The sequence below is a fragment of the Globicephala melas genome, chromosome 15 (genome assembly GCF_963455315.2).
Source record: "Globicephala melas chromosome 15, mGloMel1.2, whole genome shotgun sequence".
In the NCBI taxonomy this organism is placed as follows: Eukaryota; Metazoa; Chordata; class Mammalia; order Artiodactyla; family Delphinidae; genus Globicephala; species Globicephala melas.
Genome location: NC_083328.1, coordinates 359627 through 384194, shown reverse-complemented (window position 1 = coordinate 384194; position 24568 = coordinate 359627). Strand labels below are relative to the sequence as shown.

Genomic DNA, 24568 nt, shown 5'->3' with positions numbered 1-24568 from the left:
TCAACCTTAGCCAAAACTGTCAACTTACTTTTTGAAGAATGGAAATATAAAGGGACGTCCTCTAGTAAAGTCCTAGAGGATAGAAGTGGCATCCGTTAGGCCAGGAAGACAGCACCTAGGTTTCTAAATGGATTCTTCTGTCTGCAGTTACCATGTGTTGCCAGCAGACAACGGGCACTGCTTTGCCTCTTCAAATTACACTTTTCCAGAACATTCAGAAAACCCTGCACAAGCACCTAAGAACAACGGAGCAAGTGCTCTTGCCTTTGGGACAGGCTCCAGGCCTGTGTCCCAGCCAGCTCCCGAAGCCATCACTTGCTTATGGGAAGAGTCACAGGAAGGAGGCTTAGACCCCTGGGGGTTCAAGGTCAAAGGAGAGAGGCTGAGGGGTAATGGAGGCTGCTGCCTCCCTACTGAGATAGCAGCTGGTAGTGGAGAGGCAAGCCTTTGCTTGGGAAGGGGAAACCACGCTTCCCGCTCCTGCCTGGGGAAGGCAGCCTCTGACAGCAGTTCCAAACTCAGCCAATGATTGTTTTTAGTTTTGGTATTTTCAATTACGAAAAAGTTCACACAAAATCCACACGTACACAGGTAGAGAAAAGAGCACAGCAGATCCCTAAACATCCTTCATTAGTTCAGGGGTTAAAAAGAACCATGGAGGCTTCCCCAGTGGCGCAGTGGTTGCGACTCCGCCTGACGATGCAGGGGACGCGGGTTCGTGCCCCGGTCCGGGAAGATCCCACATGCCGCGGAGCGACTGGGCCCGTGAGCCACGGCCGCTGAGCCTGCGCGTCCGGAGCCTGTGCTCCGCAACGGGAGAGGCCACAACAGTGAGAGGCCCGCGTACCGCAAAAAAAAAAAAAGAACCATAGAATAGCTTTGCCTGTTCTAGAAGTCCAGTAAAAGATGCACTCCTTCACATCTGGCTTCAGCCTAGTGTCTGTGAGAGCCACCCATGTTACAGTGTTTAGCTTCTTTTGATTGCAGTATAGTATTCTGTTGTACAGATATACTACAGTTTATCCATTCGTAATTGTTGATGGACATTTGGGTGATTTCCAGTTTGGGGCTGGAATAAAGCAGCTATGAACACTTGGGTACAAATCTTTGCATTTTCATTTCTCAACAAGACAACTTTTTGGTAAACCTTTTGCTTCATCCTGAACATCCTTCCCTGGAATAGGGCTCTGGTTACACAGAAGAAACAGGTGTGCTGACTTAGGAGCCAAGACCATCACCCAAGTCAGTCGGGTTTCCGATTTCTGAGTTAGTCTCAGCTGAGTTGTATTTTTGACCACGGAACACGTGCACAAGAAAGTACATTCAAAGGTACCAAGAGGCATAGACCCAACTTCCACTCCAGTCTCTCAGCCCTACAGGTCCCCTTCCCAGAGGCCACGACTCTTACCAGTTTCTTTTGTAACCTTCTAGAAATGTCTTATGCACATAAAAGCAGATAGGCAGCTCCTTCTCTCCTTTTACATATGCCGCATTCCATGCACAGTGTCGTGTTCCTTGTTTTTTACAATTTTAGAGGTCATTCCATACTGGCACATACAGGGCTGCCTTTGGCTACTAAAAGGTAGGTGTTTCATCTTCAACTAAGCAACTCACCCTAGAACAAGGGTCCCCAACCAGGGAACCAGAGAACAAGGGTTCCCTGTTAGGAACCGGGCGCACAGCAGGAGGTGAGTGGCGGGTGAGCTCTGCCTCCTGTCAGACCAGCAGCAGCATCAGATGCTCATAGGAGCGCGAACCCTACTGTGAACCGCGCGTGCGAGGGGTCCAGGCTGCGTGTTCCTGTGAGCACCTAATGCCTGATGATCTGAGGGGGAGCTGAGGCGGTGACGCTGGCGCTGGGGAGGGGCCACAAATACAGGTCATCATTAGCAGAGAGGTCTGACTGCACAGAGAACATCATAAATCAATCGCTTGCAGACTCATCAAAACCCTATCAGTGAGTGGCGAGTGAAAACAAGCTCAGGGCTCCCGCTGATTCTGCATTATGATGAGTTTTATAATTATTTCATTATATATTACAATGTAATGATAATAGAAATAAAGTGCACAATAAATGTAGTGTGCTTGAATCATCCCGAAACCATCCCTTCTCCCCCTTCCGTGGAAAAACTGTCTTCCACAAAACCGGTCCCTGGTGCCAAAAAGGTTGGGGACCACCGCCCTAGAAGGATGTACTTTCATTTAGGTCACGGAAAGGAGATTTTAAAAGGAAGTAAAACTTGTTTTTGAACCACAGCATAGGTAGAGGCAAATAGATAAATTATCTTTATGAAAATAACATTTTGAGCTTCTTAAATTCAGGAAATGAAAAATGTCCTGAATACAGGAAAAATTTCTTCCTAGATACAGCACAAAAAGCACAATCCATAAAAGAACAAATCAATAAATTAAACTTCTTTTGGGAATTCCCTGGCGGTCCAGTGGTTAACACTTGGCGCTTTCATTGCCACGGGCCCGGGATCGATCCCTGGTCAGGGAACTAAGATCCCACAAGCCGTGCGGCGCGGCCAAAAAAAATAACCTTTCATAGGCTGTTAAGATCGTGTCAGGTGTCCCGACTCACTGCAGTGCTGCTGCCTCTGAATAGTTCCCCTAACGATGCACAGAAACGAAAGCGCACCGCTAATGCTTCCACGGCAGCCGCGTGGCAGCTGGGCTGGACAGCAGCGGGGGGGGGGGGGGGGGGGGGGGGCGCGCCCAACCCGCCTGCCTTGTGGGAGGTGAGGGGTTGAGCACGTGGTGTCCTCTCAGCCGTGACACTGAACGTCTGACCAAAGGCAGGGGTCCCCCGGAGGGCCAGCCGCTGGGCCCCAGCCCATTGTCTCCGATTCAGTAGGTCTGGGCCAAGACCTGATAATATGCATCTCTAACTCCAGATAGTGCTGAGGAAGGATACGCAGAGGATACAGAGGCAGAGGGCAATCAGGAAGCTGGGGGACAGAAATGGGGTTTGGAGAGGAACTGTGGCTTCAGAGACTCGCAAGGGTCACTGCGGTCAGGAGTTGCGTCACCATGGGGCCGGGGGTGCAGTGACCCAGGTCTGTGCTGCAGGTTCAGTTCTCAGCCCCTCTCCAGGTCCGACCCTCACCCGGAGGGTGAGCCCTTGGAAGCCTTGCTGACACCCTTGTCTTAACTTGTTTGGAGCTCCTGCCACCTGGTGGCCAGAGAGGGCACTACAATGAGCAGTGGGGACCCCTCAGTCCAAAGGCCCAGGATTCTGGAGGCTGCGATCACTGTGAGGTTAAATCTAAGGAAAGAATTTTCTTAGAGTCTGAATTTCAATTATCAAAACACACGAAGACAGGCATACAGAATAGTTATAATAAATATTTTAAGTTATATTTTCAAATACCAAAGCATAAGTGTTAGTATTTGATTTTTGGAAAAAACACAGCATTTTTTTTCCCTTAACATAAATATTTGGCTTATGGAAATAAAACTCACTTAAAATGAACTCTTTTAGGCACTTGGGGATAGAAAGTACAGGAAAATATAATACAACTTTACTGTACTGCTACTTACAAGAGAGCAACCAAAATTATATCTGATTAAACATCCTATTTTCAACTGTCAGAATTACTGACCTAAGAAAAAATACTGTGACCAAATATATCCACATAACATTTTAAATTCCAGTGTATCTTAAATGGGAACGATTTCACTGATAATAGTTCTTAAGATTTCAAATTCTTTTCAGTCTTTCACTGAGATATTAAGTTTCAGTAGACAGAACCCAAAGAAAGAACATTCCTTTTAATCACTTTGTCTTTCTTCTTTTTAAATACTCAAGAACTTTCTTGGTGGGCATTTAAGCAAGAAAGAACCAATAACCCAGGAACCTAGCAGTGCACGTAGACTAAAAAAAAGAATGTGCTGATTTGGTATGAGAAGCTGACATTTAATTTGAAGGTGGCTGTCGATTGCTGGCAGACCTCTCAGTGAATTGCATGAGTTTGCCATAAAATACAGAAGCCACTCAGTGAAAGTTATTTATTTCAAAAACTGCTGGGTGTGAAGAACTGTCCCAGGAGAGCACTGGGCACGGTGCTTAGAGAATACATTCTTCTTGCTGTTAAAGGCTTGCTTGTGAGGGTCCTCGGCTGTTGACAGAAAGGTGCCCTGTGACGAGATTTAAAGGCCACGAATCCCAGTCCAGGTGAGGACGTGGCTTGGGTGTTCGCTCCCCCCAGCTGTTGCGCTGAGGCTCTGCTCCCAGGACTCTGGTCACGGGGCGGGCGGCAGGGCCTGCAGGTGCTGTAGCAGCTGCTCGCAGTGGGTGGGTGAACGATGCTTATGGAGGACGGCCTCCATCTCTCTCACCAGGAGGTCAGGGAAGAGGACACTGCCTGCTTTGAGGGCCTCTGCAAAACAGGAAAACACCTTTATGATGCCAGGAATAAATATTAAGCCAAGCTTAGCTTCATATTAAAGTTACAGCAGCCGTAAACAGAGCAGACTGCAGAGCAAGGGAAGTGATGGGGGTTAGGAGGGCATTGCATAACGATTAAGGGGTCAGTACTCAAGAAGACATAACGATCCTTACCACGTATGAGCCCAGTAACACAGTGTCAAACAACGTGAGGCAAAGCTGATAGCTCCTAGGAGAAACAGATTAATCCACCATTGCGGCTGGAGACTCCCATGCCCCTCTCTCAGAAACGGACAGACCCAGCAGGCAGGAAATCGGTAAGTACACCCCAGAGGACCCCACAAGCACCATCAATCAGTCAAATATCTACAGACTATCTCATCCAACAGTAGCAGAGCACACGTTCTTCTCAAGCGCCCATGGAACAGTCACTAAAATAGGCCACATTCGGGCCATAAAACACACCTTCACAAATATAAAAGGACAGAAATCATACAACCTCTGCTCTCAGACAGCATGGAATTGAACTGGACATCAGCAACGAAGAGATAATCGGAAGGTCCCCGAGTATCTGGAGATGAAACACATTTGCAAATACCACAACGGTCCAAGAAGAAATCTCAGGAAAAATTACAAAATATTTTGAACTAAATGAAAACGAAAACACAACTTATCAAAATTTGTGGGACGCAGCAGAAGCAGTGCTTACAGGGAAACTTATACCATTGAATGCACACATTAAAGAAGGATCTAAAAGCAATAATCTAAATCACCTTAGGAAACTAGAAAAAAGAGCAAATTAAATCCAAAGTTAGCAGCAGAAAAGAAGAAGCAGAGCATAAATCAGTGAAATCTGAAACAGAAAATCAATAGGATCATCCACAGAACCAAACATTGGTTCTCTGACAACTCCTTGCCCACAACTCTGATAACCCAGGTGAAATGCACCAATTCTCTGAAAGGCATAATCTGCCAAAACTCACACGAGAATAGACACTCGCAGTGGACCTACACCCGCTCAAGAAACTGAATCAATAATCAATAACCTTCCCAAACAGAAAGCACCAGCCCCAGTAGGTGAACCAGTTGAGTTCAGGAGCGAATTCTGCCAAACCTTTAAGGAAGAAATGAAACCAATTCTCTGCAATCTCTTCCAGAAGACAGAAGCACAGGGAACACGTGCTAACTCATCCTATGAGACCAGCATTACCCCGATACAAACTCAGAAAAAGATGCTACAGGAAAAGAAAACTACAGACCAATATTTCTCACAAACATAGATGCAAAAATCCTCAACAAAATATTAGCAAATCAAATCCAACAATGTATAAAAAGCATCACATACCAAGACCGAGTGAGATTTACCCCAGGTGTGCAAGGCTGCTTCAACACTTCAAACATCAATTAACGTAATCCATCACATCAACAAGCTAAAAGAGGCACCACATGATCACATCAATAGACGCAGAAAAGCATTTTGACAAAGTCTAACACCCACTCATGAGTAAAAACATTCCGTAAACTAGGAATAGAGGGCAACTTCCTCAATAATGAATATCTATGAAAAAATCTACAGTTAACATGACACTTAGGGTAAGAAACTTGAAACTTTCCCACTATAATCAGGAACAAAGCAAGGATGTCCCCTCTCACCACTCTTTTTCAACACCAAACTGGATGTCCTAGCTAATGCGATAAGATAAGAAAAGGAAATGAAAGATAATATACACATTGGCAAGGAAGAAATAAACTGTCTTTGTTTACAGATGACATGACCGTTTATGTTGAAATTGGGAAGAATTGACAAACTCCTGGAACTAATAAGTGATTATAGCAAGGTTGCAGGATACAAGGTTAACATACAAAAGTCAATCACTTGGACTTCACTGGTGGTGCAGTGGTTAAGAATCCACCTGCCAATGCAGGGGACACGGGTTCGAGCCCTGGTCCGGGAAGATCCCACATGCCGCGGAGCAACTAAGCCCATGCGCCACAACTACTGAGCCTGCACTCTAGAGCCCGCATGCCACAACTACTGAAGCCCGCACGCCTAGAGCCTGTGCTCCGCAACAAGAGAAGCCACCGCAATGAGAAGCCCGTGCACACAGCAACGAAGAGTAGCCCCCACTCGCCACAACTAGAGAAAGCCCACGTGCAGCAACGAAGACCCAACACAGCCAAAAATAAATTTTAAAAAGTCAATCACTTTCCTATACACCAGATATGAATGAGTGCAATCTGAAATTAAAACAATACCATTTACAGTAGTACCTTCCAAAATGAAATACCTTGGTATAAATCTAACAAAATGTATAGAAGATCTATATGAGAAAATTTACAAAACTCTGATGAATGGAATTAAAGAAGAACTAAATAAATGGAAAGATATTTCATGTTCATGGACTGGAAGACTCACTATTATCAAGATATCAGTTTTTCCCAACTTGATCTATATATAGATTCAATGCAATCCCAATTAAAATCCCAGCAAATTATTGTGTGGATATTAACAAACTAACACAATATTGAAGGAGAAAAACAAAGTTGGAGCACTGACACTACCCAACTTCAAGACTTTCTATAAAGCCACAGTAATCAAGACAGTGTGGTACTGGCAAATAGATCAATGGAACAGAACAGAGAGACCAGAAATAGGCCCACATAAATACTGTCAACTGATCTTTGACAAAGAAATAAAGGCGATACAATGGAGCAAAGACAGTCTTTTCACAAATGGTGATAGAACAAATGGACATCCACATCCAAAGAACAAAAAACAACAAAAAAATCTAGACACAGACCTTACCTCTTTCATGACAATTAACTCAAAATTGATGATAGACATAAATATAAAACTCCTAGAATATAACATAGGAGAAAACCTAGGTGACCTTTGGGTATGGCAATAATTTTTTAGATAAACACCAAAAGTATAATCCATGAAAGAAATAATTGATAAGCTGGACTTCATTAAAATTAAAAACTTTTGCCACAGATTGAGAGAAAATATTTGCAGAAGATACATCTGATATATATGGAAACACAAAAGACCCCGAATAGCCAAAGCAATCCTGAGAAAGAAAAACGGAGCTGGAGGAATCAGATGCCCTGACTTCAGACTATACTACAAAGCTACAGTAATCAAAACAGTATGGTACTGGCACAAAAACAGAAATATAGATCAATGGAACAGGACAGAAAGCCCAGAGATAAACCCACGCACCTATGGTCAACTAATCTATGACAAACGAGGCAAGAGTATACAATGGAGAAAAGACAGTCTCTTCAATAAGTGGTGCTGGGAAAACTGGACAGCTGCATGTAAAAAAATGAAATTAGAACACTTCCTAACACTATACACAAAAATAAACTTGAAATGGATAAAAGACCTAAATGTAAGGCCGGACACTATAAAACTCTTAGAGAAAACATAGGCAAAACACTCTTTGACATAAATCACAGCAAGATCTTTCTTGATCCACTTCTTAGAATAATGAAAATAAAAACAAAAATAGACAAACGAGACCTAATTAAACTTAAAGCTTCTGCACAGCAAAGGAAACCATAAACTAAACGAAAAGACAACCCACATAGTGGGAGAAAATATTTGCAAATGAAGCGACCGACAAGGGACTAATCTCCAAAATATACAAACAGCTCATGCAGCTCTATGTCAAAAGAGAAAACAACCCAATCCAAAAATGGGCAGAAGATCTCAACAGACATTTCTCCAAAGAAGACATACAGATGGCTAACAGGCACATGAAAAGATGCTCAACATTGCTAATTATTAGAGAAATGCATATCAAAACTACAGTGAGGTATCACTTCACACCAGTCAGAATGGCCATCATCAAAAAGTCTACAAACAATAAATGTTGGAGAGGGTGTGGAAAAATGGAACCCTCCTACACTGTTGGTGGGAATGTAAATTGGTACAACCATTATGGAGAACAGAATGGAGGTTCCTCAAAAAACTAAAAGTAGAACTACCATATGATCCAGCAACCCCAATCCTAGGCATATATCTGGAAAAACCTCCAATTTGAAAAGATACATGCACCCCAATATTCATAGCAGCACTATTTACAATAGTCAAGACATGGAAGCAGCCTAAATGTCCATCGACAGATGAGTGGATAAGGAAGATGTGAGAATATTACTCAGCCATAAAAAAAGAATGAAATAATGCCGTTTGAAGTGACATGGATGGACCTAGAGATCGTCATACTAAGTGAAGCAAGTCAAAGAAAGACAAATATCATATGATATTGCTTATATGTGGAATCTAAGAATATTATACAAATGAACTTATTTACAAAACAGAAATAGAGTCAGAGATGTAGAAAACAAACTATGGTTACCAGCGGGGAAAAGAGGGGAGGGATAAATTGGGAGACCGGGATTGACACATACACACTACCATATATAAAATAGATAACTAATAAGGAACTACTGTATAGCAAAGGGAACTCCACTCAATACTCTGTAATGACCTATATGGGAAAAGAATCTAAAAAAGAGTAGATGTATGTATATGTATAACTGATTCACTTTGCTGTACAGCAGAAACTAACACAACATTGTAAATCAACTCTACTCCAATAAAAATTTAAAAAATAAAAAATTAAAGGGAAACAAAAAAATTAACAATGAAGTCTTAAGAAAGACAGATCTGATAAAGGACTATTATCTATAATACACAAATCTTAAAACTCAACAATATGAAAACAAACAACCCAATTTAAAAATGGGCCAGGGACTTCCCTGGTGGCGCAGTGGTTAAGAATCTGCCTGCCAATGCAGGGGACACGGGTTCGATCCGTGATCTGGGAAGATCCCACATGCCACGGAGCAACTAAGGCCGCATGCCTAGAGCCCTGTTCCACAACAAGAGAAGCCACCACAATGAGAAGCCCGCGCACCACAACGAAGAGTAGCCCCCAAACGCAGCCAAAAAAAAAAGGGGGGGCAAAGACCTTAACAGACACCTCATCAAAGAAGATATACAGATGTAAAATAAGCCTATGAAAAGATACTTCACATGATATGTCACCAGAGAAATGCAAATTAAAATGAGATATCGCTACACACCTATCAGAATGGCCAGAATCAGAACACCACATGCTGGCAGAATGGGGAATGACACGGACTCTCATCATTGCTGGTGGGAATGCAAAATAGTGTGTCCACGAAGACAGTTCGGTGATTTCTTACAAAAATAAGTATACTCTTACGATATGATCCAGCAATCACATTCCTTGGTATTTACCCAAAGGAGCTGAAAACTTACGTTGGCAAAAAACCTGCACACAGATGTTTAGAGAAGCTTTATTCATAATCGCCAAAATTTGGAAGCAACCAAGATGCCCCTCAGTAGGTGAATGTATAAATAAACAGGTTCATTCAGACAATGGAATATTAGTGCTAAAAAAAAAAAAAAAAAAGAGCTCTCAAGCCATGAGAAAACATAGAGGAATCTCAAATGCTCATTACTAAGTGAAAGAAGCAATTCGAAAAGGCTACAGACTATATGATTTCAAGTACGTGACGTTCTGGAAAAGGCAAAACTATGGAGACAGTGAAAGATCAGTGGTCGCTAAAGTTGGGAGGGCGGACAGACGGACAGACGGACAGGTGGGGCACAGAGGAATGTTAGGGCAGTGAAACTATTCTGTATGAGACTGTGAATGCAACGATGGATACATGTCATTATTGGGAGGGCGGACAGACGGACAGACGGACAGGTGGAGCACAGAGGAGTGTTAGGGCAGTGAAACTATTCTGTATGAGACTATGAATGCAACGAGGGATACGTGTCATTACATGCTTGTCCAAACCACACAATGTACGGCGCCCAGAGTGACCCCTAACGTAAACCATGGACTTGGGGTGACCGTGGCGTGTCTGTGAGGCTTACTGACTGGACCAGATGCAGCACCCGGGGGGGCTGCTGATCACGCGGGAGGCTGTGCATGGTGGGGCGCAGGTGTGAGGGAGTCTGTGTACCCGCTGCTCACCGTCTGTACGAACCGTGCGGTCTGTACGAACGGGGAGGGCGACGGCTGGCCAGGAACCCCAGTCGGGCACACGTGCCGACCCCTGGTGCAAAGCCAAGGCAGACAACCCGTCTGCTCTCAGCTGTTGCCGTTGTAAGCAGTTTCCATTGGTCTCGAATTCACAGTTTGTTTCCGTTCCCCGGAGAGCAGCGACGTGGTGCCCTACAACGGGGCACCTGAACCTGCGGGTGGCCTGGGCAGGGGCTCTCAAAGGGTGCCCCAGGGTTTTGGGGGGCCCTGAGACCCTTCAGAGGGTGTGAGTCAGAACTCCGTCCACAGTGACACGAAGGGCACGACCCCCGCCTCACGGGGCGCCCTCCGCACTGAGGGCTCAAGGCCAGGGCGGCACGAGCGCTGGCCGGGCTCTGGGGAGTGAGTCACTGCAGGAGTCAGTTATGTCCTCAGAGGAGCATAAAAATCATCTACTTCATGAAATCTCAACCCCTGAGCACCCAACTTTAGTAAACTCATTCCGATGAAGTCTGGATTTTCTAGGGACTGACAGCGTCTGCCCTCCACCGAGCGCCCAGCGCGGGTGGTCACAGATCACGCCGTGGCTGGATCTGCTCTCTGTCTGCTTCCTGGTCGTCCCTCCTCTGCATCCTTCTCGTTCTCCTTTCTTGACTTCTTTTGGGTTATCTGGACAGTTTTTAGAACTCCACTCTAAACTGAAGTCTGTTTATGGCCATCTCAGCCACGTGGCTTCGCTCACACGTCGGTGGTGGTTCAGGGGATACGACACGTGTCCTTCCTTTTTAGCTTTTCAGCACCCTGGGATGGAACGGGAGGCACACGCGTGTGCAATGGGGCCGAGGGCTGGGCAGCTCCCAGACACCACTTTTTACTTGAAAGAATGACCAGTGACAACTGCCTCTTGTTATTCAGACTTGGGGACTCAACAGGATGCTTTCTTGTAAGCGAATGAAGCGACAGTATTTGTGGCTGATGATAAAATTGAAGCTCTCAAGCAGTAATAAGAATTATAGAAACTTGTTTCTGCCACCAAAAGCCTGACAGCCTCCTGAAGCTGTTCTTCCCAAGACTCTTCTGAGCTTGACGCCAACAGTGACTTTTTGACACTGAGAACAGAGCGCGTCCAAGTTAATGAGCACGCGGGGCGGATAGATGGACTTGAGCGGAACGGGTGTGGTTCCACAGTGGCTCCAGGGTCTACACTCCAAGGAACCTTGAGGAGACTACCACCTGTCCAGTCAGGGTGCGGTAAGGGAGAGGACCGCTATCAAGATACTCTTCTCTTCCAACTGCATCTGTGTGGGCCGTTTGTTTTTCACATACTTTAACCAAACGACACGCATCACAACCGACGCAACGCAGAGATGTGCGTCTGGTTGTCTTCTATCAGCTCGACGTTAGAGAGATTCACAAAAATGTAAAATAATGCCACTGCTCTTGTTATTTTGTTTTACAAAACGCATCTTTCAAAACCACGTTATTTATGTTAAAATGTAATGGTTGTTATTTTAAAGAAATTAATCAGTACCTTAACATTTTCTCAAGTTTTAACTTCTACCACGGTGAACACCAGGGGCCGTAACCCACAGGACACAAGCTCGTTGGGACCCGCAGTAACTCGGAGGACACGGGTTGCAAGACTGCGGGCCCAAGGGAGTCCGGGCGCCCGGCCAGCTGCTCCCGTGCGGCTGGCCCGAGTATGGGGATGAAGCTCTTACCGAGAACTGCGTCCTGGATGGCGCTCTCAGGGTCGTCGAGGTACACGAGCAGCTCCCTGTACAGGTGCTGAATGTTGCTCTGGTAATAGCACTTGCCGGCCTCGTTCCCGACACGCTCCAACCAGGTGGCCAAGGAGGTGGTGGCCGCCAGCCTCACCTCATTGGAAACGTCATCCAGGCGTTTTAAGAGTTCTGCAAGGAGGGACCAGACAGGAGTGTGAGGAGAGGTTCCAGGGCAGGCGGCTCCCAGCTAAGCTCTCAGCACTTGTGGAGCACCGGCCCCTGGCCTGGGAAACCCACAGGCGGGTGCTGGGGAGGGGCTGGTGGTAGCGGGTGTTCCGGGACCCTCAGCCACTCTGGCCCAGGGGTGGACTCCGTGGACACGGAGTGAAGGTGTGCTTCACACCCGGCGTGGGCGTCTTCGCCCTCTGACCTGCAAGGCGGCCGGGGTCCCCCCGGCTCCCAGATGCTCAGACTCAGAGTCACACACAGGCCTCACACCCCATCCTCCCCAAGGAGCAGACGGCACAGGAAGGACGTCTGCTGACCCCGCTTTCTGCCCACCGTGGCTCTGGGGACAGAGCTGAGGGCCCGGTGACACGACGGCCACCAGCTACATCAGCTGTGTTTCTGCTGAGCCTCTGGGACCAGATGTCCCACTCCTGAAAGTGGACTAACAGTCCTTCCTGATCCGCAGAAACGCTTCCTGTGAACGGGTGAGACTTCTATCAATGCGTGCTGTTCTCACAGATCTACACGACGCGCCTGCGGGCCTCTCACTGCTGTGGCCTCTCCTGCTGCGGAGCACAGGCTCCGGACGTGCAGGCTCAGCGGCCATGGCTCACGGGCCCAGCCGCTCCGCGGCACGTGGGATCTTCCCAGACCGGGGCACGAACGCGCGTCCCCTGCATCGGCAGGCGGACTCTCAACCACTGCGCCCCCAGGGAAGCCCCAAACGTTTATTCTTACACATGCAATAGGTTCCAAGATAACACTTCATTCTAGCTGGAGGTGGCAACAGATGTTACGGCAGGGAATCCAGATGTTCCCACAGGAGGGGCTAAGGGTCGCCACTGCCTCAGGCGTGAGGAACCGCTTTCTGCCGCGTTTGTTAATCCCGCCTGTGGGCAGGGTCCTTCCCGCGGCCTCAGCTCTCAGCTCCTCCAGTTTCTTCGGCTCCTGTTTCTGCCGGCAAGCCTGGTCTTCCTCGTCTGCCTCCTGGGCTGCTTCAGGGGCTGCTTCTTGCCACCCTTGGGGCCAGACGTGGCCCCTGCCGCAGGAAGTGCTCAACTTGTTTGGAACGGCTGTTACCCTTGCAGATTTCCGCGATCCCAACCACACGTGGAAAAGATGGCACTGAGGGCCTGTACCTTCCACCTCCCCCCGCCACCCCCGGCGTGGGCACACCCACCAGCCCCTGAGCTTCTCGGCTGCAGGCCCACCTCCAGCGACGCTGCTCCGCTCGGGGCCGGGTTTCACTTCTGTGGCCGGGACTCATCGGTGCTCTCCGGCTCCAAGAGGCAATGACACGGGGGACGCGAGGCAGGGCTGCAGCCCTCACACCGGAGGCCACGGGGTGGTACCGCGGCCGCCGTGGGCGTCTATGCTCCCACCCAGCCCGCAATTCCAGTCCACAAGACGTCTGTCCTGTTTCTTGTGCTACGTTACTTATTCAGTGACATTCAGTGACGTCATACCTGTCACATCCACGTTTAGACTCATAGCACCGACCTGACCAGAAGTCAAAGCAGCGTTTTCTATTTTTCCTACCAAACAAACAGAGGCGTATGATTGGGAAAGAAGAATGTCCTACCAGGATAAATCATGATGAATTTGTCTGCATCTATCACACCATCAGAGGTCTTTAAAAACACGTTAATGATTCGGCATGAAATCAATCGAGTCATCTGAGAATCTTCTTCCAGGGTGGTTAGAATTTGAGGCATCAACATTTCCTGCACTTCCTGTATCTGCAATAAAAAAACCACACAAGCTGTGGGTCACGGCTGGTGCCACCCTGGTGACAGAGACTGCTACTCACACACTGTGTACTTTGCCCGTCACTGAAGAGACTTGGTTTTGATGCGAGTATGATTGAGTCTGGAAAGCTACTTTGAAATTTCTATGTAAGAAGCAGACCTGAATCTTGATTTTTAAAATCCAGATAATTTGAACATCGGTCAGTTGGTTTTTAAAAAATCTGTTATTCAGCACCGATCCTACACAGCCCACTACTTACTAGCAGGACTGGGTATCGTGTCCAGTAAAGTTTGGGGGGCATTTCAACTTAAGTAACAGCTGTTCAGGTACCACAATGTTTTCCCTACTTCTACTGTTTCCTCAATTCCTCATCTATCTGGAAATATGAATACAAACAACACTCTTGAGTCAGACTCCTGTGATGAAATTCTTTTCTTGTAAACGGTAACAATCACTTAAGAAAACCCCCAGGTGACCCAAGGAAACAACGGGCTTTCCCCCCAGACCTCTGCTCGCCCTCTGGCCCCATAGTCCCGTCCCCTCGGTCTGTCTGGGAGCATCTGCTGCCGCTATCAGCACAGGAGACTCAGGTGAGCGCTCTTCACCTGCGACAGGTGTGCCAGGCAGGCCCCGGAAGCCAGGGCACAGCCTGTTCCCCTCTTGGGTCCAGGATGCATGAGCCCTACCTGCTCATCTGACAGGACTCCGCTGCTGACAAGCGCCCAGAGGCAGGACACAGCCGTTGTACGGATGGCCGCAGCCGTCCTCCCCGCGTGCCACTGCAGATTGGGGACGAAGATGTCCTTGATCAGGGTGTCCAGGTAGCCATGGAACTGTCTGGAGCGGAAGCAGGAGAGAGTGGGTGAGAGGGGCACCCAGACTCCCCGAAGGAAGCACTTTCATTTGGGAAACGGACTGGGCGGAGGGAAACGGCCAAACAGACAAAACGAGCGGAAATCGAACACTGGACGTTGAACGAGAGCCCCCGCGCCCCGGGGTAGTGGCCAGGGAGGGGACGTGGGGCTCTCTCCCACGGCTATCACGGGGCAGGGCTGCACTCGGGCTCCTGCCGCCTCTCCTGGGACTGGACCCTGGGGCTGGGGGTGTTTTCCAGCCTCCCTCCCACTCTGTGGCCGAGGGGCTTCCCCAACACCCCTCCTGGATCTAAGAAAAGGGTGGCCGCGCCACCCCGAGCACCGATGGGGCGTCAAGTCACTCCCACAGGCGGCGACCTTACAGAGATGGGCCTCAAGGTCCCTGCAACCACGTGAGGTCCCTCTGACCACGCCCGCTACCTTGGCAAGAGGGCACTCTGGGGCTGCACGTATGGTCCCATGTGTCAAGACACGGGAGCGGGCGTTCACGGGAGACACGGATGTTCCCGCCAACACAGTCGGGGACCTTCCTCTCGACACGCCGTCAGGACAAACACAAAGCAAAACAAAATCCCAGCCCTGAGCTCCACTGGCTGGCCTGGCCACCCGGCAGCGGAGCCACACGTGAGGCCCCGTCCAAAAGCCCGGGGAAAAGCCTCAGCCCTCCGTATGACTCCTGTACCCCACGGGCCTCTGCTGATGGAGCAAGACGTATTCTGCTGAACAAAGGACTCATTGACTTGCTTCCCAGGGTCATTCCAGAGCACGCTTCACAGGGGGCTCCCGCCTCCAGCACCAGCTGCTTCGGGACCTGGACCAGCGTGAGGGCCTGTGAGCCCACGGCTGCGCCGTGCCCCCAGCAGGGGGCACTCCTGAGCCACCTGCGCTTCCGACAGTGGACCTGGTGGCAGGGCGACTCACACACATTCAAGGTTTTCTACGTGCTTTAGTTTTTTAGCAAGGAGCTGCTGTTCCCTGCAAAGGGATTCACCAGGGGACTCTGGAAAGCTCAGCCCTGTGTCCTGGCTGAGGCGGCCCAGGCGATGTGGCCACGAGGGCCTGAGGGCCGAGTGCTGACCATGAGGAGGGACGGGCAGTGGGACTCCAGTGATATGCTGGGAGCAGAAAAGGCACTGGACTCCCCAAGAATGAGTACCCTGCTTCCAGAGGACGCACACCTGTTCAAACGCAGCTGGGCCCCGAGACCAGGAAGCCCAGCCCGGGCAGGCCCACGGGCTCCTCCAGAGCCACCAGCGTCCGGGCCTTGCCCTACGGGAGAAGCTCCGTAACATCCTGCACGAGGGGACGGCACTGGGTGGTGTCTGGACGCCCAGAGAGGGGAGCAGGCCTCCTTCACTGGGGGATCGCACTCCAGCCAGGGTGCCCCTGCCCCCGCCGTCCTCTGGCTGGGAGCCCTGCACCACCGGGTGTGCCGGTGCCAGAGGCGCTTTTGGGGGTGGGGTGGGGTGAGGGAGGCCGCATTCCTTTGCTATCTCAGACTCTGCATTCTGTAACCCTGAGGTTCAAAACCAAGCAGGTGTTGCTTTCCAAAATCTTTCCTGCCTGTAAACAGTTAATCCTTGCACTAGACAACTGTAAACTGAACAACCTTCTTCTCCTGATAGCGGTTTCTTTCCACAAGAAGCCTTCAAGGGCAGCTTCTTGAGGGAACTCGGTTCAAGAGCGGGGGCTTCGCTCCCGGGGGCTGGCTGTCCTCAGGGGGACGCAGCGGAGCAGGGCCCCAAGGGGTAGTGACTGATCCGCCGGCTCTCTGCTCACAGGGCAGCTGCCAGGCCCAACTCAGTAACCTTTTTACAGTCTCTTCTAACCCTTGAAGTCTTTGCAGACAAGCAGGAAATAAAGTCTCCTGCAATACAATGGGCTGGCTAGAGGCCCAGGAGCAGAGATCAGAGTAACATCCAGAGAAGTGAAGTCGGAATAATGGCCCGTTATTCCCCTAGGAAAGTCCAGGACAGGCCGACGACCAAGATTTGCTCCCTCTCAGGGGATGGGTCCCGAAAGAGCAAACAGCATCTCACTGCCTGAAGCCCCACAGCCCATCCTGCCAGGACGCTGTGTCGCTTTGCAAAGGGAGAGGGTGGGGCCTGCTGATGGCTCTGCTCCGGGCCGCCTCACGTCCAGCCTGGGCCGCCCGCCTCCTTCCCTTCGGAGCCCCAAGCTGGAGGCCCGGGTGTTTATGCTGCCTCAAGTCCCTCCGGAGGAGAGGAGTTTCCTAAGTTCTAACCTTAACGGTCATTCAATCAATTCTCTGTGAGGCCTGAAAGGTACCAGAAGCCTTTTAAAGCTGAGAACAGCTAATGTATAAACCATTAGTAGTTAATGTTCCCTAAAACTTTTTCATTCAACGGAATTTTAAGGACCACAAGAACGCGACTGATTTAGTGTCTCTCTATGCGGTGCACTCGCTGCGGGGACTACGCCGTTTCCCTGGGGCGCTGGCTGTGTGGGGAGTCACACGACAGCAGGACCCAGAGCTCAGGGTCACCCCAGGTCCCACCTGAGACCTCAGTGCGGGGGCACGTGGGGACCACTCAGCCACAGCACAGCGTGGGGGGCAGCATGGGGGGACTGCGTGGTGGGCAGCATGGGGGACCGCGTGGGGGGCAGCATGGCGGGGACTGCGTGGGGGGCAGAATGGGGGGACCGCATGGGGGCAGAATGGGGGGACCGCGTGGGGGGCAGCATGGGGGACTGCGTGGGGGCAGCATGGGGGGACCGCGTGGGGGGCAGCATGGCAGACCACGTGTGGGTGGAGCCGACCTACCCCTGCGAGTCCACCGTCTCCCGGGCTCCCAGCAGCAGCCCCGACAGGGTGGAGAAGAGCTTCAGGCGCATGGGTGGGTCCCGGGCTGGCTGGAGGCAGCTCCTGAGGATGGGCACCAGCTGGGGCAAGGCTTCTCCGAGGGCAGGGCCTAGAGCACAGACAGGGGCCTCATTCCTATGTGGCAGGAGGATGGGAGGACGGAGCCCCGCAGCCACTCTGGCCGCGAGCGGAGGTGCATGCTGGGCACGGCCAGCAGACATGCACCCTCAGCTCTGGGAAGGATGCTCTCAGCACAGGATGCCAGGTTCCGCCTCTCCCTTTGACCCTCCCCCCACCATGGCTCTAATTGTTTGGTATGTAAGCTTTCTTTTTTTCCCTACATCTTACCAAATTCTTAAAAAAATTTAAAGTCAAGCAAACTTTTTTTTTTAATTTATTTTTAGAATTTATTTATTTTTGGCTGTGCTGGGTCTTTGTTGTGGTGCACGTGTTTCTCATTGTCGTGGCTCCTCTTGTTGTGGAGCACGGGCTCTAGGCGCGTGGGCTTCAGTAGTTGTGGTACGTGGGCTCAGTAGTTGTGGCTCGCGAGCGCAGGCTCACTAGCTATGGCGCACGGGCTTAGTTGCCCGCGGCACGTGGGATCTTCCTGGACCAGGGCTTGAACCTGTATCCCCTGCATCGGTAGGCAGATTCTTAACCACTGCGCCACCAGGTAAGTCCCCAAGCAATCTTTTAAAGGTCAACCAAAACCCAACATTCAGACCATGTAGGCTGCTTGATGTCTGACCCTGGGCTTGGCAGCCAGCATCCTTTCCCATGCCTGTTACTAGATGAACAAATTGTGCCACTGTCCCCGAGCCTGGAAGGATCCCAGATGCAGTGACGGTGCTCAGGACCCGGACCTGCACGTGATGGGGAGAACACAGTCTCTGGGGTCTAGACGTGAGCCGCAGCTCAGAAGAATCGGGTCACCAGTTGCCCTCCCCGCCAGGCCCTGTGCTGACCCGGGACATCGTGTGTCAGAAGTGAAGCCGTCACCCTCAGGCCCTCTGGTTTACTCTCAGTCTGCTACTTCTGTACTCAGTCAGGACTTCAGTCTTTTCAGAGGCATCACCTCAAAGCCCAGGGTCAAAGCAAAACAAGCGTGACTGGAGGGTCCACTGTAGCCCGAAGCTCTGCTGCTGCCAGGGTGCACTGTGGCCAGAAGCATGGCATGCAAGACCGTGAGCTCGGAGTCCTGCTGCCCTGCCGGTCCTACCCTAACCCCCGGGACGGGAGGCCAAGAGGGCACAGAGGGTAGGCAGCACCTGGGGGAAGAGCACGGGGACGCCACTGAAGAGTATGGGCCACACAGGACGCCACGCAAAGTCACGCTTTCAAGGTTTAATTAACATAGGGACTTCCCTGGTTGCTCAGTGGTTAAGAATCTGCCTTCCCGGGCTTCCCTGGTGGCGCAGTGGTTGAGAGTCTGCCTGCCAATGCAGGGCACGCGGGTTCGTGCCCCGGTCCAGGAAGATCCCACATGCCGTGGAACGGCTGGGCCCGTGAGCCATGGCCGCTGAGCCTGCACGTCCGGAGCCTGTGCTCCGCAACGGGAGAGGCCACAACAGTGAGAGGCCCGCGTACCGCAAAAATAACCCAAAAAACAAAAAACAATCTGACTTCCCATGCAGAGGACGCAGGTTCGATCCCTGGTCCAGGAATGAACATGCTTCAGGGCAACTAAGGTCACGCGCCACAACTACTGAGCTCGCGCGCTCTGCAGCCCATATGCCGCAACTACTGAGCCCATGCACCACAACTAGAGAGAAGCCCATGTGCCACAACCAGAGAAGCCTGTGTGCTGCAATGAAGAGCCCACGTGCTGCAACGAAAGATTCCGTGTGCTGCAACTAAGACCCGACACAGCCAAATAAATAAATAAACAAAATTAAAAACGTACATTGGTCCTATGTCACACTCCTGAACTAATTCTTCCAAAAAAAAAAAAAGGTTTAACATAAAAATGTGTGCCTGGGCAGACTTTAAAGACCCACGTTACAGCAAGTCTTCACTATAGAGTTCGCAGCATCTTTTAAATTAAGGTTTTGTTCCTTAAAACAGCTGTTCTCCGCAGGCTGAGAGTGACCGTGAGTGACTCTGAAGAACCAGGCCTTGGTGTGCCGCCTCCTGGGTGGTGCTGAGCAGCTGTGCCCGTCTGTGCCGGGGCTGCTGGGGCCACCACGGGACCAGCGCTCCGAACCCCACCCGGGGCGCCCGTCTGAGGCCCACCTGAGTGAGCAAGCACCACGTCAAACTGCAGGAACCCCGTGGAGTGGCCGGTCCAGTCCCGGTGCGAGGCAGCCAGCCGCTCCAGGAGGGCGCCCACGTGCGCTCGGAAGAGGTCCTGGCTGCCGTCCACGCTCTCCACCGCAGCCAGCTCGGCCAGCGCCTCCTGAACCTGGGGGAGCAAGTGACAGGCTGGGACAATCCGATCTTGGGACTCACAGACCCCACTGGAGACCCGTCCTCACCACCTGAGGGAGGGAGAGCCACTCGGGCACACGCCACGTGGCCCGGGGCTCCCGCGACGCCCCTCCTGTCTGTATGAGAAATAATGAAATGGACAAACAATGGACAGGCAGTTCAGGCACAGTCCCCCCACCCCCCATGAGGCACCACCCGGGGCAGGGCAGTCCCTGCAGGGTGGGAGGCTCACCCTGGAGTCCCAGCCAGGCTCCATCTATGGAGAAGTGGGAGCAGGCGGTTTCAGGGCCGGCACTGAACAGACTTAAACCACGGGTGCCAAAGATGGGCCCACGTCCTCGCTCTCAGAGTGCTTCACCTGACCAGACCTCCGGGGACAGGGTGTCTGCTGCTCTGCGGGCACAGAGGAGACGGAGGACCGGACCCTCCTCCCCCAGGGCTTCAGGAACAGGACGCCCCCAGCACGCTGTGCAGCTGTCCCGGGGCCCCAGTCTGGCCTGCAGACTCACCCGTAATGACAGACTCGGCTTTTCTAGTATTTACAGCCCTACAGTGATGACCTCCCTGATCGGACACGTGCCCTCCGGAAAGGGGTTTTTTTAAGAGAGAAAGAAAACACAGTTTACGAAGGCCGCGGGGAAGGGGAGGGCAGGCGGGGAGCCTCCTGGACACAGTGTGGATGGAGAGGGGGAGACAGAACCAGGGGGAGAAGTGGTCAGACAGCCGGGTCTCTGGATGGTCCTCGCAGCCGCAGGGAGCTGGATGTCAGAAGATTTTAAGTTAAATACAGAGCCCGGGGCGGGGGGCACCTCCCGGGAGGTCCAGTGGTTAAGACTCCGTGTTTCCAATGCAGGGGATGCAGGTTCGATCCCTGTTTGGTGAACTAAGATTCCACATGCCGTGCGGCACGGCCAAAACAATAAAGAAGCAAGGAAGTTCAATGGAGAAAAGAATTTGAAAAAAAAATACAGAGCCAGGGGAATGGAAACAATTGTGTAAAGCTGGGCTGCAACCAACTAGGACAATCATCATATTATTTTCTCTCCTGACCTCCGGTGCATGTGTGTATTCCTAACCTCACTCAAATGCACATTTAAGACGAGGGAGGCCTCGTTTCTTGCCTGTTTCTCCAAGATTAAGCAGCCGGCCTCACTCTGAGATCCTGAAGCCAATGGGCAGTTGGAGGGAATTTAAAATCCCCTGTACCCCTGAGGCCACCTAGAGAACGAATCACCCCGCATGTTCTAGACTCTTTCATCTTAGGTAGCCAGTTCGCTGGGCAAGCCCGAGGCTTGGAGTTTGACAGCAGAGACTGACAGATGGAAGCCTCCCGTCCAGGGGCTGAGGCAAAGCAGGAGGACCCCCTCACCTTGGCACCAAGCCCCGCGGGTCCCCACAGCGCCAGGACAGTCACCAGCACCTCCATGAGCGGCACGCCGGCCCCTCGGCAGTCCTCCCGGCTCACGGACACCATGGCCTGCACGCACTGCAGCAGGCGCTCCCCGTACAGTCGCTGTGGAGAGAGCAGGGCACCGTCAGCGACCCCTGCACCCGCTCGGCCGCCCAGACGAGGCCCTGCCGACCAGGGCCATGGAGCCATGGCGACCCCGCGAGTGGACTGGGCCAGGATTCTGGCACATCAGCCATAAAGAGGGCGTCCCTCTGCACAACAGGGAAACCGAATCCCTGAGAATCAAGGAATTCACGGCAACTCTGTTAAGTGCTTAATGGTATTTGAGTTACATTTTAAAAAAGTTTGCATGTGTTAGTGACACACACTGTAGTAGTGATAAGTGGAAGGACAGGGAATCTGGATTTGCTCTCAGTACCCCAGCTCTTCCCACCACACCCCCAAAGTCAGAGAGAAGCTGGACCGAGGGGGACGTGGCTGGAACCGGGCGGCAGGCACGAGGGGTGCACACTGCTCCCCTCCCCTTCTGTGCACTTCTGAGTGTTTCTATAATACTAAGTTAAGAAAAATAAAATTCTGTGATTCAAAGATGCTTCCAGACTGCCGGGGGTCAAGGTGACACCTCGGTTGGGTCGAGCCCTTCTCTCACCTCCCAGCCTCCAGCCTCATCCACTGTGAAATGGGGGCCAGGAGTGGGCACGGGGTGGGGGCCCCAGAGGAAGAACCGCCTAGAACACCCCTCCCACACGCCTGCTCTGCTATGTTTCATAAAGGACAGAGGGAACCAGGGCAAAATGCTTAAGGTTTTTTTTTTTTTTTTACTATTGGGGGTGTGAGCTCAAAAGTTTGGTGAAGATTTGGCTAGACAATGGATTGGTTCTAAATTCTGAATCAGCTCTAAAATCCTACGACTCATTCACAAATGATATAAATCATAGAAGTTTAAACAAAAAATTCACTGTGGCATGTCCCCAGCCACTCAGGGGTCCTAACTCCCCCGAGAAGCCACAATTGGTGTTTTATTCAAACACTCGCTTTTCCCGCAGCCCCATTTCTCTCAGACCTGGATTGACTGATGGATTGATTTTTCTGAGGGCATGACTTTGGCTAATTTCTAAATGACCTACAGTACATATTTAAGGAGCTACCATTCTTTCAATTAAAATAAACAGGGATTGGGACTTCCCTGGTGGCGCAGTGGTTAAGAATCCACCTGCCAGTGCAGGGTACACGGGTTCGAGCCCTGGTCCGGGAAGATCCCACATGCTAAGGAACAACTAACTCTGTGCGCCACAACTACTGAGCCTGCGCTCTAGAGCCCGTGAGCCACAACTACTGAGCCCGCGTGCCACAACTACTGAAGCCCACGCGCCACAACTACTGAAGCCCACACACCTAGAAACCGTGCTCCGCAACAAGAGAAGCCACCGCAATGAGAAGCTCGCATACCGCAATGAAGAGTAGCCCCTACTCGCTGCCCGTGCACAGCAATGAAGATGCGACGCAGACAACAATAAATAAATTTTAAAAATTAAAAAACAAACAAACAGGGAGTTGCTCTCAGCAGTGGCTGAGCCATCTCACGACACCTCCAGATGCTGGAACTAACCAAAGGTCTGTGTCCTTCACAAGCACTGCCCTCCTGCTGTGAACACGGCACCACCTCTGAGGAAACGGGGCCTAATGTTCACGGATTTCACGATATTTAACCAGAGGATTTTCAACACCTACCTACCTACACACACACACACACACACACACACACACACACACACACACACACACACACACACACACACACACACACACACACACAGAGAGAGAAAGAAAACAAGACACAGAGGGAACTGACACAGAGGGAGATGCCACAACTTCACCGGAGAAGGCGCCAGGCACTCCCATCCCAGACCCCACACCCAATTCCTGAGTAAACAGGAGGAAACGAGTTACTTCTGTTTTATCAACCGTTTCTGCATCTCAGTCCCCTGTCGATAAACAGCCAGATTTCAAAGCAGAGGCTCAGGTCCTGTCAGCTGAGCCCAGGCCCAGGCAGACGAGCAGAGCGTCTCTGGGGCCCTGTTGGCTCAAGCCGGGGCTTTACATTTAGTTTGGTCTTGAAGCATTTGAGGCCTGTCCTCACAGTCCCTGGAGAACGACTGTAGGAAACACTAGGACGACCCCTCCCTGTGCGGAGGCCGTGCATCCTGGCCACAGGCGTGCGAGGATGGGAGTGGGTCGCACGACTGGGGTCGCACGGCTGGTCCCTTGGCCAAAGGCTGGAGCGTGTCTAGAGAAACGTGTGTGCATGGAACTGTCAGGAAGGGGCCCCTCTGTTTGCAGGACCGAGTAAATCTTTCCTGGAAGGACTGGAGGAAGAGGAACCAAGTGTGCGCTCTGAACTAGATGGATCGAGGGACCAAGGTTTCCTGTAACAACACTCAGGTGTGAAAAGACGTTTCCTTTGCTGTACAGCTTGCCACACGTGTACTGAAACACCTACACAAACTTTCAAGCTGCACCTTCTAGAACAGAAATGCTTCTGGAATGAAAATCCTTGTTGGAACCAGTTGAGTAAAAATGTGGAACTTTTTTCCACATTTTTAGATAATCATAGTTTATCTTAAAAACGGGTTTTGGGAAAAGTTGAATTATGGTTGAAAACACCAGGAGCAGGTGAAAAAGCCCACGAACGTCCCCCCTCCAAGACCTCTGTTCCATCCCCCCCATCTGTGTTTCAGAAGCTGCCTTATAGGCTTAAGATGGTTCCCACACGACTGTGAACGTATGTCAGAGTTAAGGCCAGATGCAGGTGTGGAAGTGCATCTCCCGGCAGCTGAGCGGTAGCTGGGCACCCCTGTGGTCCAGCTCTGTGGCCAGGGCAGCCACTGTCAAGTGTCAGCTGTGCGGGGCC

General features: G+C 51.0%; 1 protein-coding gene across 1 annotated transcript in view; it reads right to left on the bottom strand.

The window, feature by feature from the left end:
• Positions 1-3330: 3330 nt before the first annotated feature.
• The window catches only part of DNAAF5 (dynein axonemal assembly factor 5), a 36386-nt gene continuing 15148 nt past the window's right edge, over positions 3331-24568 (bottom strand). Inside the window, exons 7-13 of the mRNA XM_030851069.2 lie at positions 21616-21759; positions 20052-20220; positions 17781-17928; positions 14807-14957; positions 13954-14110; positions 12141-12332; positions 3331-4382 (exon numbers count right to left, since the gene is read on the bottom strand). Of these exons, the coding sequence (XP_030706929.2) occupies positions 4246-4382; positions 12141-12332; positions 13954-14110; positions 14807-14957; positions 17781-17928; positions 20052-20220; positions 21616-21759 (1098 nt within the window). The 3' untranslated portion in view covers positions 3331-4245. The remainder of the gene's footprint in view (positions 4383-12140; positions 12333-13953; positions 14111-14806; positions 14958-17780; positions 17929-20051; positions 20221-21615; positions 21760-24568) is intronic.